Raw genomic sequence first — 14,657 nt, 5'->3', positions numbered from 1 at the left:
CTGACCCGGCTCTCCTAACTCACAGCAGGGTTCTCCTTCCAAGACTCCACAAACTGTGTGTGCATCTAAGGAAAAAGAGGCTAGCTGTATGACCTCATGTACAACTCAGGTGTCCTGTGAAGTGCGGTGACAAAGAGCTCTCCACCAAGCTTTGAGATCGCCTCATCAGAAGCTTTCGCGCCTCCACGCACGCGCTATCTACAGCCCTGGATCTCAACAGACTACACGCTAAATGACGCGCTTGCTGTTTTGTGGAACAACGAGGCCACCGTATAACTTCAGCTTAAGTCAGGGGGGCGGGGAGACTAGCGGCACCCCCACAGCCTGGCAAAAGGTGCGACAAGAGTCAGTACCGGACCGGACGCAGTACAAGGCAGCTATAGCGCTACCCAGACCCTGAGCGAGGCAGGGCCCTGGTCACGTGGCTCGACGACGTCCCGCCCCGCCCCGCCCCGCCCCTGCCTGGGTCGGACCAGTCTGCGCCTGCGCGGGCGCGGGCTCGCTCGCCAGCCGTCCTGCGGGCTTGCGCCCCGGGCCGTGGGTGAGTCCTGGGTGGGGTGCGGTGGGGAGCGGAGGCCGCTGTGCTGCCCTAGCTTCGGGCCAGAGAGAAGGGAGGCTTGAAGCAGGGTCGCGGGCTGCCGAGCTCCAGGTCCTGCGCTCTCCACGCGTCCGGGTCCCGGCAGCTGCGGCCCGGCTCCGGCCGAGGGCCCTGTGGTGCTGCGGCGCGCTCCGGCAGGGAGGCGCCCACAGCTCGGGAGATGCAGGCCCCGGGGGATCGCGGTGGCCCGTGGTTCCCTTTGTCTGCCACCCGCGGGATCGCGGCGGCCCGTGGTATCCGGTGGTGCTGGCCATTCCGCCCAGCGCCTCTCCGTCCTCCCCGAGTGGGCAGATGGAAGCCTGGAGAATGCTCGTTCCGAGGCACCATGTTTCATCACGCAGGAAAGAGTCTAAGGCGGGCGGGTGGGTGGGCGGGCGTCAATTGTTCCCTTCTGTGCGGATTGTTGTAGCTAGCTTAGGTAGAGGATGGCAGCGCCTCGGCCATGTTTACGACTTTTAGCTTAACCTTTGTCTTGGCCCCTACAGGCTGCCCAGCTGGTCCTAGTGCCCACCTTCTGGTTGTCAGTTTTTACCTGTTGTCTATTGAGCAGAATGAATTGTGTGTGGAGTTACCGTACCAAAATGGATCTCCGGCGCCTTTGCTTTGAAAGGATTTGAAGACTCGGATCCAGGGCACATGAGAAACCAGAGTCGTCACCCTTAGCGTTTCTTAGGGCGACATGACACTTCTGACAAGAATTGACTCTAGTCTCCTTTGTCAGATAGAAGCTAAGATAATGGGTTTTTTTGTCACAGCTGTTGCTTTGCATTTGCAGTGGTAAAATCCTGCTGTAACTAGCACTTGAACCCTGCCTGACCCTGGTTTTGTATGCTGACTCAGACCTGCTGACTAGTGGGAATTCACGTCTTTTAAGAATTACAGTCACCCTTTGCCCTGTTTTTGGTCAAAGACCTTTGTACTAAGGTCATATCTGGCTTTTGCATATCCCTGTGGGCTGAAAGTTACATTGAGTATTTAGAATTTACACTGTGCTTACATCACAGAAGTTTGACCCTTATTGGATCAAAGTGGATTTTGCTCCCTTGTGTTAGGTTCGGTGCCTTACAGCAAACTAGAGCAGTCGTAGTAAATACATTTTATAGTAAGTTGCAAAAGATTATCATTTGGAAGTATTTAAATAGGAACCAGTTTATCAGAGTTAAGTTAGTGATCTGAGTGTTGTTATAAAACATGCCATGTTTTAAAGTTTATATATATATATTTGGGGAGGGAGGTTGGGGGGCTCTAATGTGCCAAGGCGCTTGAATGGAGGTCAGAGGACAACTTTCCAGAATTTTTCTCCCACCTCTCGATTGAGCTGATTGGCAGTTAGCTCCTTACTTGATGAGCCTTCTAAACTCTTATCAGAACACTGCACACTGTTTTTCCTTCTTGTTGCTGCATTAAGAAACTTGTTACAGGCTGCAGAGATGGCTCAGCTGTTAAAGCTGTTAAGCTCATAACCCAAAAAAAAAAAAAAAAAAAAGACGCTAGTCACACCACCCTGGTAGGCAGGGTGCAGCTGACAGGAATGCTTTAAGTCTGACATCTGGGAGGTTTGCAAAACATTACATTTTAGCTAAGCATAGTGGTGCACACCTTTAGTCCCAGCACTCTAGGGGGCAGAGGCAGGTGGTTCTCTTGAGTTCAAGGCCAGCCTGTCTACACATCAGGTTCCAGGACAGCCAGGGCTACACAGAGAAACCCTGTCTCAAAAAAGGCACTTTTTTTTCTGTATAAGACCCTTAATATCTAATAATGTAAGTGGTCAAAAATATTTCTAACATTTCTTATGGTAGTTTGTACAGGGGTCTGTAAATACCTGACTGCCTGGGCTATTTTCTGTTTGCTGACCAACAAGGCCCATTATTTCAGCCGTAACAGATTGGATGGACCAACTTTAATTTGCAAAATGTTGTTAAGGAGCAGAAGAATGAGTTGGGCAGAAGGGAAAAGCAAGCGTGGCCTTTGTTTGTAGCGCTGGGGATGGGACACAAGCAGGGAAGCAGTCTTGCTGAGCAGAGTGCTTGCGAAAGGGCACCGGTGACTTAATGTTCAGGACCACAGCTGTAAGCGGCTGTTAGATGCTGACTTGAGCTGGGTGTGCAGACCATCCTCTGCCATCCAGGCCAGCCGTAGCTAGATGATGAGACCCTGTGAATAGGTGATCACTGTGTAGAGCTGAATAGTCTCTGAATTTGGAAATTGTTAGGCTAGTGTGTGATTGTATACATTTTTGTGAGGTTTTGGGGTAGGGGAAGGGAGGTAGAGCAGGTCTTTCTATGTAGTCCTGGCTGTCCTGGAACTCAATATGTAGACCAGGATGTTCTTAAACTCAAGAGATCCTTCTGCCTCAGTGCTGAGTTAAAAGACCTGGGCAACCATACCAGGGATTTTTGTTGATTTTTAACATTAACTATGACAGTAAAAAAAAAAAAAAAAAAAAAAAAAAAGGGGGGGGGGGCTGGTGAGATGGCTCAGTGGGTAAGAGCACCCGACTGCTCTTCGGAAGGTCCGAAGTTCAAATCCCAGCAACCACATGGTGGCTCACAACCATCCGTAATGAGATCTGACTCCCTCTTCCGGAGTGTCTGAAGACAGCTACAGTGTACTTATATATAATAAAAATAAATAAATCTTAAAAAAAAAAAAAGAATAAGATGTTACATAGTATCAGGCATTTCTGCCAAGGTTTTAGTTTTTAAAATCTTATTTAATGTAAGTTGGTAAACATGAGTCTTCTATTGTTAGGTGTAGTACTAATAAGAGTTCTTAGCTGGGTATGGCGGCACGCCTTTAATCCCAGCACATGGGAGGCACAGGCAGACGGATCTCTGAGTTCAAGGACAGCCAGGGCTACACAGACAAACCCTGTCTCAAAATAAATTAATTAATTAAAAAAATAAAACAAAAAACAAACCAGTTTTTAGACAGGCCTGATAGTACCTATAATTATAGCATTTAGAGGCTGAGGCAGGAGACTTACGAGTTTATGGTCAGTCTGGGCCAAACTAAAGCAAGGCCTGGTCTCAAACTGACAAAAGTTTTTACCTCAAGCCTGTCAGCTGGAGCAGTAGAAAGCATGACTGTTGAAGGCTGGACAGTTAATCATTACCAGGCTCCGTATCTGGCAGAGCTCAGAGCCTGTGGAGCATCATTCGCCGTGTTCTTACAAGCCTCTAACTAAGAAAGGGAAAGGCTGCGAGGACCTCAGGGGAAGAGCCAGAGGTCCCGACTGATGCACAGCACTGCCTCAGGCTGCTCACAACCCACACAGACACGGTTAACAATTAAAAAATGATACTCTACAGAGGCTTGCAACCACATTAGAGCTTGTTGAGATTTTCTAGGGACTGGGGAAGTAAGCGGGTAAAGGTGTGGGCAGTCATTGAAGAACTGGCACTCTGTTGGGCCTAGAGGGGCATTAGACAGCTAGTACAATGCTCAAGAGAAAGGGGCACATACATAGATGTGTCTCTCTGTTTTTAAAGCTTTGTGTTATGTGTGTGAGTACACTGTAGCTATCCTCAGACACACCGGAAGAGGGCATGGGATCCCATAATAGGTAGTTGTGAGCTACCTTGTGGTTGCTGGGAATTAAACTCAGCTCCTCTGGAAGAGCAGTCAGTGCTTTTATCTCTGAGCCATCTCTCTGCCCCCCACAAACATATCTGTTATTTATTATTTATTTATTTATTTTTGGTTTTTCAAGACAGGGTTTCTCTGTATAGCCCTGGCTGTCCTGGAAAACAAAACTATAAGAATATAGAAATTAAACCCAACTTTTTTTTTTTTTTTTAAGGAAATGCAGTTATCAAAACTGGCTTCAGAAGAGAGAAGGCTAACAATGGACAACACTGGGAAAGTTCCCAGAAAGCTGTCATCCTCAGTGCCAGGCTCAGATGTCACAGGTAAAGTCTTGTAAACTTTAAAGGAACAGATAATGCTGAAGCCTGGCTGTGGGTCTCATGCCTTTAATCCCAGCACTTGGGAGGCAGAGGCAGGTGGATTTCTGAGTTTGAGGATAGCCAGGGCTATACAGAGAAACCCTGTCTCGAAAAACCAAAATAAAATAAAGGACCAAATAGTATTGGCAGCATTGATGTTGCTCCACAGCATAAAGAAAGAGACACAGATTTGCTCTTCTAAAGCCGGTTGAACAGACAATGGAACTTGATGTGAAAATCAGAAACTGGGGTCTCGGGAATAGTGGTGGGGGTAGACCATAGAGTGCCACCAATGGAGGTGGGAAGGGTGGCTCAGTGGCTGGGACCTGGGGTCTCGGGAATAGTGGTGGGGGTAGACCATAGAATGCCACCAATGGAGGTGGGAAGGGTGGCTCAGTGGCTGGGACCTGGCTTGTCGGGCACCAAAAGTCAAATGTTACTCAGATGAAACCAAGGTGTCACCCCCTGCTCTAAGGCCAGCCGGATGGGCATTGACATAGTGCCACTCGCAGTGCTGTGCCTGTCTCTGCTGTGCACGGAGAGTGACATCAGCCCTGTTTGACTCTCTTGTGCAGAAGTAAAGTGTTCAGTAGGAACTGCACCTTAAATAATTTTCACTGGCTAGTGGCAAAAGGGACACTGTACTCTTTTGATGCGATGCAGCAGTGAGCCAAACCTTCTGTTAGCCACACAGTCACAGAGGTAAGCAGCCAGTGCCTCCGTGTATATTCGGTGTCTTAACTCTCAGGGACACAGGCAGTCAGTGAATGAGATTACCATACACGAAGCCCTGGGTTCAGTCCCCAGTACCAAACATAAATATGTGCATTTCTCACCTGATATTTTTACACATAATGGATTTATCAGGCTGCCACCTGAGGGGCAGCACTTCAGAGGAGAACAGTAAGGGTTCAGTCTCATCGAGCACCTCTGTACTCCACCTCACTCTCAAGGGCACTCTGTTCACTCAGTGAACCGGCCGGCCTCTGAGGTAGGGAACTTCCCTGTCTTCTAAACCACACAGCTCTGACTTGCCGAAGCTCACAGGTCCATGTGTGATAGAGCTGGGATTTTCGTTCAGGCAACTCGTAGGTTCTAAGGCTGCTGTGTTCCTCAGCCTCAGGTTCCAGTATCTCTGACGTTTCATAGCTACCTGAGAACATTGGACCAAAGTTCAAGATAAGTTCCAATTGTAGCTGCAGGACGGGAGCTAGAAGTCAAGTTCAAGATAAGTTTCAATTGTAGGTGCAGGACGGGAGCTAGAAGTCAAGCTCCTGCTAGGGCAGGAGACTGAAGAATTCCCCTACGCTGGTGTAGAGGGAAACTGTGGTTGTGTGTGCTGTATCCTGTTACAGATCTGCTGTTTCTGATTCTTCTCTGGGCCTGGGCTCTGCCTTCTTCCCTCTCTTCAACATTTTTTGTCCTGACTGTAGCAGTGTTTAGCAGCATAGTGTGGTAATGTGGGAAAATCATGAAGAATTTAACAGACTTTTGTTTTTGTTCAAATGGAAGACCTAGAGAGTTTGTCTGACCTGTTTTATTTACCATTTAAGCAGTGTGGCTTAGATTGATAACTTCCCACCCCTTGGGTGGTGCTGCTGTGAGCATGTCTAGTGGTGACTTTGGCTGTGTGCCCACATTTGACACCACTTGATATCCTTTGACAGTGGATTCGTTTACAGGGAGCACCGCACTGCTTCCCAGAGCACTGTACTATCTTATAGTTCTACCAGTGCATAGGCCTCCAGTCACGGTCCCACCGATGCTTGTGTTTTGTGGTTCTTGGATCCTTGTTGTCTTTTTCAAAAATATATTTGCATGTGTATGTGTGCTAGTGTGCCGTGGAGGTCAGAGGACCACTTGTAGGACGCTGCCCATGTTTCTGAGACGTGCATCTGCTCTTCAGTGTTTCAGCACTGCTATGCTACTCCAGGCTCCGTGAACTCGTACGGCAAAGGTTCTCACCCTGTGGTTCTCTGTATCTTGGGTGTAGAACAGCCTTTTCACGGGGATCAAATAGCACATGTCCTGCATGTCAGATATTTACATTATAGTTCATAACAACACAATTACAGTAAGGAAGTAGCAACAATAATGTTATAGTTGGAGGTCACCACACATGAGGTGCTGTGTTAAGGGTTGCAGCAGAGGAAGGCTGAGAGCCACTGCTCTAGCAGGTTCTTCGGTCCCTGCCTGACAGCTCTTTATGTGGGTTCCAGGCACCGAGTCGTGGTTTTCAGGCTTGCAGACAAAAGGTTTCCCTGCTAAGACATCGCCCTTGCTCTTGGTTTATTTGTTGTTGTTGGTGGTGGTGGTGTGTGTGTGTGTGTGTGTGTGTGTGTGTGTGTGTAGGTGTTTCATTGTTGATTTTGATATTAGATATTCAAATGGGTAGAAAGTGATAATTTTGATTTGTATTTCTCATGATTTATAAAGTTGACCATCTTTCTTGTGCCTGTTGACCATTTTGTACAGTCTTTATTTTGACACATTCATTCAAGTCCTTTGCTCATTTTTAAATTGGGTTATTTACTATTTTGCTGCTGAGTTGTTAAATGTCTCTTACTATAGAAGAATTAGTCCATTTAAAAATACAAGGGCCTTGAGCTATAGCTCCATAGCTAAGAGGGCTTGTTGCCCTTTCAGAGAGCAGTTCCCAGCACCTGTACTGTCCACAACCACCTGTGCTGCCAGCTGCAGGGATGCTCCAACACCCTCACCCTCTCCTAGCCTGCACATAGTGCACATAGGGAAACAACAAGATAGAGCACGTCCAAGCATCCTTTTAGTCCCAGCACTCAATCCCAGCACTAGACTAGGGAGGCAGAGGCAGGAGGATCTCTGTTAGTTTCAGGCCAACCTGGTCTACAGAGTGAGTTCTAGGACAGCCAGGGCTATACAGAGAAAAACTATTTTGTAAAACAAAACAAACAAACAAACAAACAGAATCACTTTATAGAAACTAAAAATCACTGGATGGTAATTGTGCACACCTTTAATCCCTACAGTGGAAGGCATAGGCAGGAGGATCTCTGTTGAGTTCAAGGCCATCCTGGTTTACAGAGTGATTTCCAGGACAACTACATTGAGCCTCTTAAAACAAACAAACAAACAAATTAATTAATTAATTAATTAATTTTAAAAAGTAACTAAAAATCAAGCTGGGCAGTGCTGGCGCATGTCTTTAATCCCAGCAATGGAAGGCAGAAGCCTGTGGATTTCTGACTTCTGGGCCAGCCTGGTCTACAGAGCAAGTTCCAGGGCAGCATGGGCTACACAGAGAAACCTTGTCTCAAAAAACACAAACACTTAAAAATGTAAAATATATTCAGATTACTCTTTTGTCCCTAAATAAAAGGTGGTTCATAGGGTGGTCCTTGGGGTGTTGGACTGGTGTGTGTCTTAGCAGGACTTGAGATAGGGTTTCACTTGAAGCCCTAGCTGGCCAGCAGCTTTGCTGTGTAAGTTGCAGGGTGACCTTTTAACTTTTTACATTTCCACTTCCCCATCGCTGGGCTTCTGAGCCTGGTAGCTCCTGGGAGAACTGAGTCTTGTTTCAGTTAGACGACGGTTGGATGATGGCGCTCTCTGGTTCTATAGAAGAGCCAGTATTTAGAAACTGGGCTGGTGATCTTAGTGGCCCCTGTTTCAGTACTTTATAAATTCCTTTAAGAGGGACTGGAGAGATGGCTCAATGGTCACTGCTCTTCCAGAGGTCCTGAGTTCAATTCCCAGCAACCACATGGTGGCTCACAACCATCTATAAGGGGATCTGATGCACTCCTCTGGTGTGTCTGAGGGCAGGTACAGTGTACTCATATAAATAGAAATAAATCTTTAAAATAAATAAATAGATTCCTTTAAGAATTATTGTGAACCTCAAAAAGCTTTCACTTATATGGATTGATATTCAAGTTTTAGGATTAAAACAAGTTTGAAATAGTAATTACTGTCAACAAAGCAGTGATGGACCTATGGCCTGTTAATATCACATTTTATGAAAAATAACCTGCATATTCTGTGCCTCCCATGTGCTTTCTAACTTTCCATACTTCCTTCCTGTCAGGCTAACACATAGATGGAGCGTCTGTCTGTTTCTTCAGTCTGTTGTAAGCGTTGTTTGAGTGAAAGTGATTGCAGAAAGGGAAAACCCAGGGTTCCTCTAGGACTCCTGAGACAACCAGTGATCTAAAGCTAGACATTGAACTCAAGATTGTGAGTTGAAGGCTATCCTGGGAGATATAGATAGATGTGTGTGTGTGTGTGTGTGTGTGTGTGTGTGTGTGTGTGTGTGTGTATGCATATATCAAGCCAATCATAAAACAAGAATGGCAACAACAGAAAACAAACTGCTGACCTGTATGTAGAAACAGCACACTGACTGAATCGTGTTAATAGAGTGTTATTAATTCAGTTTTAAAGGGAAAATACAGAGTGTGGGAACTGGAGAGGGGACTGGGCAGAGTTCCTGAGTTGCGCTCTCTAACACCTTGGCCGTTCATTATCTACAGGTTAAAGAAACTCTTCCCCAGAGAGGAAAGGCCGGAAGCACCATGATGGACTCCGAAGCACATGAGAAGAGGCCCCCAATGTTGACCTCTTCGAACCAGGACTTGTCACCTCACATTGCGGGCGTGGGAGACATGAAACATTACTTGTGTGGCTACTGCGCGGCCTTCAACAACGTGGCGATCACTTACCCGGTTCAGAAGATCCTCTTCCGGCAGCAGCTTTACGGCATCAAGACCCGGGATGCAGTCCTGCAGCTGAGGAAGGATGGGTTCCGCAACTTGTACCGCGGAATCCTGCCCCCGCTGATGCAGAAGACGACCACGCTGGCACTTATGTTTGGTCTGTATGAGGACCTGTCGCGCCTGCTCCACAAGCACGTGAGCAGCGCTCCCGAGTTTGCCACCCGTAGCGTGGCGGCGCTGCTGGCCGGGACGACGGAAGCCATTCTCACTCCATTCGAAAGGGTTCAGACTTTGCTTCAGGACCACAAACATCACGATAAGTTCACAAACACTTACCAGGCCTTCAGGGCGCTCAGATGCCATGGGATTGCAGAGTATTACCGAGGCATGGTGCCCATCCTTTTCCGGAATGGGTTCGGCAATGTCCTTTTTTTTGGCCTTCGAGGGCCCATTAAGGAGAGCCTGCCTACTGCCACTACATACAGCGCCCACCTGGTCAACGACTTCATCTGTGGAGGTGTACTCGGGGCCGTGCTGGGCTTCTTAAGCTTCCCCATTAACGTTGTCAAAGCTCGAATACAGTCTCAGATTGGCGGGCCATTCCTGTCTCTCCCCATGGTCTTCAAGACTATCTGGATAGAGCGGGACAGGAAGCTGATCAATCTCTTCAGAGGTGCACATCTGAATTACCACCGCTCTCTCATCTCCTGGGGAATAATCAATGCCACTTACGAGTTTTTGTTAAAGATTGTATGATGAAATCATTATGTGAGATGTTATTCTCATCTAACTAGACCTAAGGAAAATGCAATTTGGCTTTGTTCCTAATTGGCTTAAGTACAGTTTGGTGTCCAAGACCAAGCCATAACTTGCAGACAGAGCACTGACAAGAACAGAGTCCAGGTTTCAGTGGGCAGGTGTCAGGGTTCGGGTGTGGTCATTACTCCAGAGCTTTAGGCTGCTGTTGCCCGGGAACCAGCCTGCACCGCTGGGCTGTGGCCTCCGCAGCCAGAGCGCGTGCTTCGCCCCCAGCCCGGGGCATCTCAGGCTCATTCTCACCTCATTTACTTTGTCTCTGCTCTTAAGAGGGCCATAATCATTAGACCCCAGCTCTGCACGGAGGACTGGAGCAGAGGTGCCACTCAGTGCCATGCCTGAGCTCCATGATGAATGGTTGGGGTTAGCTTTGAAATAAGTGCTGTTGAGATAGCCGCGATCTAAACTTTCTGTTCACATTTGATAGAGTTGAGCAGCTAATGAACGCTTCCATTTTGCTGTTTGGCTTTGAACACTTTCTGTTTAATTCTGAGTCTGACTTTAAGCCCTTCCAGAATGTCCTTGTGCTGTTTTTACTGAATTCATTGCCAAAAGATAGGGTGCCCTAGTTAAATTCCGTTGTGTGCTTCATCGTGGTAAGCTGGTCACTGCAGGCTCTGCTATTCTGCTTGCTTCTTTGTGCTACTGCTGTCGACAGCCAACCAGTGAGGACACTGTCCCTTGTGAATAGTAACTGTCATGTCTGTCCTGCTCTCTGGTACTGGACTTTAAACAAATAAACACTTCCATAAAGTTTTATTTCAGGGGTTTTAATGCAACCCCAAGTCTTCTTTTTTTCTGGTTTCTCAGTGCTACAGAGTGAGCTAAGGAGTGGAGGGTGCTTCCCCTCTGGCCGCCCGTCTCTTTCTCTGGGAAGAAAGATTTCAGGGTTCTGCTACTCAGGAGCCCAGTTGCCACTGTGCCGTTTAGGAATGTCTGCTCTAAGTAGCAGCCCTGACTTCTGGTCAGGTAGGATCCAACTGGCAGGAACCAGGCCAAGGAGTCACATAGCTATTTTCTGGGTAAATGCTGTAATGGAAATACCATCAGTCTGGGAAGTAGCTTAGAATTTTCAGGAAGCTGTCTGTGACCACCACCGGTCAGCTTGGTTCCCAGGAGTCGACATAAGCAAGTCAGTTTCTTTGCTTTTTTTTTTTTTGTTTGTTTGTTTATTTTTTTAAATGGTGCTAGGGATTGAACCCAGGGCCTTGCACATCCTAGGCAAATGCTGTCCCACTACACTCCAGCCTTCCCAGTTTTGGTTTTATTTGGTTTTATTTTATTTTGAGACAGATTCTCAACAGGTAGCCCAGGCTCGTCTTGAACTCTCCTGGCTCTGCCTTCTGAGTGTTGGGATTAAAGGCGTGAGCTGCCGGACCTGGCATCCCCAGTCCTTAAGAATAGGTTCCTTCCTCCCTCCCTCCCTCCCTCCCTCCCTCCCTTCCTTCCTTCCTTCCTTTCTTTCCAGAGCTGAGGACCTAACCCAGGGCCTTGCACTTGCTAGGCAAGAGCTCTACCACTGAGCTAAGTCCCCAACCCCAAAGATAGGTTTCTTACTAAGTTTTTCATTGGGTAATTGCGTGTGTGTGTGTGTGTGTGTGTGTGTGTGTGTGTGTACACCTATGTACCTATAAACTGAAATCAGACCCTCAGCTGCAGTTTGAGAGAAGTTTCTGGGGAAGGTAATCCAAAACAGCTCTTTAACTACACTGAAGCTGGTTACATAAAGCTACCATCATCCAGCTGTAACAGTTGGGAGCCTGGTAAGCATTGGGGTGGCAGTAACGGAGGTCAGCGGCTTTGGAGCGACACTGGTGGAAGTGCAGTGCGGACATTAAGGGGCAAATGTGAGGACTCGGCAGACAAGAATTTGTCTGAGATACATCTGAGTACTACTGTCTTCAGTTACAATTTGAAGGTGAGAAGTCTCAGAAACGAGAGATGGCGCCTTGGGTCCTGACCCCTGTGTCCACGTGCAGCATTGCCCAGATGCAGCACAGGGGAGGGGAGTTAACCAGGGATTATACTTTAATTTTTGTTTGTTTTTGTTTTTTCGAGACAAGGTTTCTCTGTGTAGCCCTGGCTGTCCTGGAACTCACTCTGTAGACCAGGCTGGCCTTGAACTCAGAAATCCACCTGCCTCTGCCTCCCGAGTGCTGGGATTAAAGGCGTGCGCCACCACTGCCCAGCCCAGGATTATACTTGGCCTTGTTTTCTTTACACTCCGTGCAGGTGGCGCAAGTGTCGGCTGTAAAGCGCTCCTTTGAGGGTCACCAGGCTGTTAAGGGCAAGGCTTTGGCTTTGCTGACTTAATTATGTGACATTTTAAAGCAAGATTAAACTTCCTAATGCTTTTTAACTTTTAAACACTTTGTCACCCTTAGAGCTCTTAAAGACTAGATTGCAGTGTATTACAGAGGTGGCTCTGTCTCTGATAAATTTAAGTTTGACAAAAATAAAATCAGAGCTTGTAATCCACTTTGAACTTCTATGTCAGAATGTAATTAATAGTCTTAACTAGTGCGGTGATATTTTTTAAAGGCAAAAAAGACTAAAGAACTCTGAAAAGCTTTAAAGTGGCCTTTGTGTTACATGTGTGGCACAGGTGGCTCATGAGTGCAGGACACGAGTGTCCCGTGTGTCCTGTCTGATGCCACTAGAAACCTACGAGTTTTGCATTTAACACACCAGTGCTGTAAACCCTCAGGACGGTAGCAGGGTCAACACAGCCTTTGCATTGTGGCAAATTGGGGTTTTGCTTCCTTTGTGGTTAGAGACAGATGTTTGTGCCTATCAACGTTTATCTTGTGGTTGGTCATATAATCACTTGCTATATATTGTGACCCTGTGCAATGAAGCAGAATTGTACATACATAGTATTATTTGAGTACCTGAAATTCCTAAGCTCAAAGACAATATAGATAAACTTGTAAGGTTTAGAGGGCTGGCCTCGTGTAAGTGGTTAATAGAGAGTGAACCCTGGTTTGAGGGTGGTGAGAGCTGGGTGGATGTGGTCACCGCTGGGCCAGACTGTTGCCAGGAAGGCATTCATGCTTGGGTTCCTTATGTCAAATGTATTTTTTCTCCTATATAAATAAATGCATATCAAAAGCTTGAATATGTTCTCTCTAGATTTAAAGATTTTTTTACTTTTTTATGCTCTTTGTATAAACTTAATGCTCTTTGCTTGCCAAACTGCTGAGGAGGTGGGTCTGCATATATTTCTTCTTTTCGTTATTAAAAGTAGCTAAACACAAAGCTTCGGTTGCTCTTTGGAGTTGTGGCTGTGAGTTTGAGTAATGTTAAACTTTGGGGTGTTGGTATAGAACTTGTGTATTGTGGTTGGGTAGTCTCTTACAATTAGCAGTCTCTGTGTGTGTGTGTGTGTGTGTGTGTGTGTGTGTGTGTGTGTGTGTGTGTGTGTGTGTGATGTGCTATGTGCCTATGTGCGATGTGCTATGTGCCTATGTGCGTGCGTGCGTGCGTGATAGATTAGCCCACCAGTCGTTCTGGTACATTTAGTGTCCTGGCCCAGCAATCCTGAAGACTCAACAGAGCTAACCTTTACTGAAAGCACTTGTTTCTTTTTTTTAAGATTTATTTATTTATTTATTATACGTAAGTACACTGTAGCTGTTTTCAGACACACCAGAAGAGGGCATCAGATCCCATTACAGATGGTTGTGAGCCACCATGTGGTTGCTGGGAATTGAACTCAGGACCTCTGGAAGAGCAGTCAGTGCTCTTAACTGCTGAGCCAGCAGTTGTTTCTTAAGAGCTTCCTTCACTGTAGTGCACTGCCTCATGGCACACTGTGATTCAGTTTGTCAGTCATTTCTGCTATAATGGCTCCCCTCTAACCATGCTTCCTGGGGTAACTGGTAGTTGTCCCTTTTCACTTCTTTGGTCTCCACTGAGGAACTGCTGCCATCAAATATTGGCTTGTAGGCATGTCTATAGGGATGGTTCATTTCCATTTTTTGAAACGGGCCTGAAAATCAACTGTGTAGACCTTGTTTCCTTGGAACTCACAGATCTACTTGCCTTTACCTTTAAGAACAGGGATATCGGCCGGGCGTGGTGGCTCACGCCTTTAATCCCAGCACTCGGGAGGAAGAGGCAGGCGGATTTCTGAGTTCGAGGCCAAGCCTGGTCTACAAAGTGAGTTTCAGGACAGCCAGGGCTACCCTGTCTTGAAAAACCAAAAAAAAAAAAAAAAAAAGGGATATTTTCTTGACTGCTAATTGCTCTAGGAGGAAAGGGTGTTGTCAAGTCGGCCTAGGCAATATAAGGGAGCCAGTTAGCAGCACTCTTTCCCGTTTTCCACTTGGGGTTCCAGGATTGGGCTCCTACCCTGGAGGCCCTCTGTGGTGGACTGTAAGGTGAAGTAAGCCCTTTCTTCCCTCAGGTTGTTCAGTGTTGTATAACAGCAACCGGGAAGCAAGCATCCAATTTTAAATTCCTTCCATTTCAAGAAAAAGTAGAGGTCCTGTAAGAGATGGCTAGGCGAGGCAGGAGGTCCAATCCTAGCATTTCACTTTATGATTTTGTTTAGGAAATTTTCATATACCTGCCTAGTACTGTAAGATTGTCTTTTTAGGG

General features: G+C 46.7%; 1 protein-coding gene across 2 annotated transcripts; it reads left to right on the top strand.

The window, feature by feature from the left end:
- The first annotated feature begins 318 nt into the window (after positions 1–318).
- Slc25a51 (solute carrier family 25, member 51) lies at positions 319–13,313 on the top strand. Of its 2 annotated transcripts, NM_001009949.3 has the most exons (3): positions 470–541; positions 4,401–4,509; positions 9,057–13,313. In NM_001009949.3, the coding sequence occupies exon 3, from the start codon at positions 9,099–9,101 to the stop codon at positions 9,993–9,995; it is 897 nt and encodes a 298-aa protein (NP_001009949.3). In that variant the 5' UTR covers positions 470–541; positions 4,401–4,509; positions 9,057–9,098; the 3' UTR covers positions 9,996–13,313. The 2 variants fall into 2 exon arrangements, with proteins under 2 accessions (XP_006537898.1, NP_001009949.3); XM_006537835.4 differs by lacking the exon at positions 4,401–4,509 and having other exon boundaries at positions 319–541.
- Positions 13,314–14,657: the final 1,344 nt, after the last annotated feature.

The sequence above is a fragment of the Mus musculus genome, chromosome 4 (assembly GCF_000001635.26).
Source record: "Mus musculus strain C57BL/6J chromosome 4, GRCm38.p6 C57BL/6J".
Classification (NCBI taxonomy): Eukaryota; Metazoa; Chordata; class Mammalia; order Rodentia; family Muridae; genus Mus; species Mus musculus.
This window is presented reverse-complemented; position numbering and strand designations above follow the sequence as displayed.

Bases quoted from the DNA above. Each gene is read 5' to 3' on its own strand.
- Slc25a51 (XM_006537835.4), top strand. From the start codon at position 9,099: ATGATGGACTCCGAAGCACATGAGAAGAGGCCCCCAATGTTGACCTCT.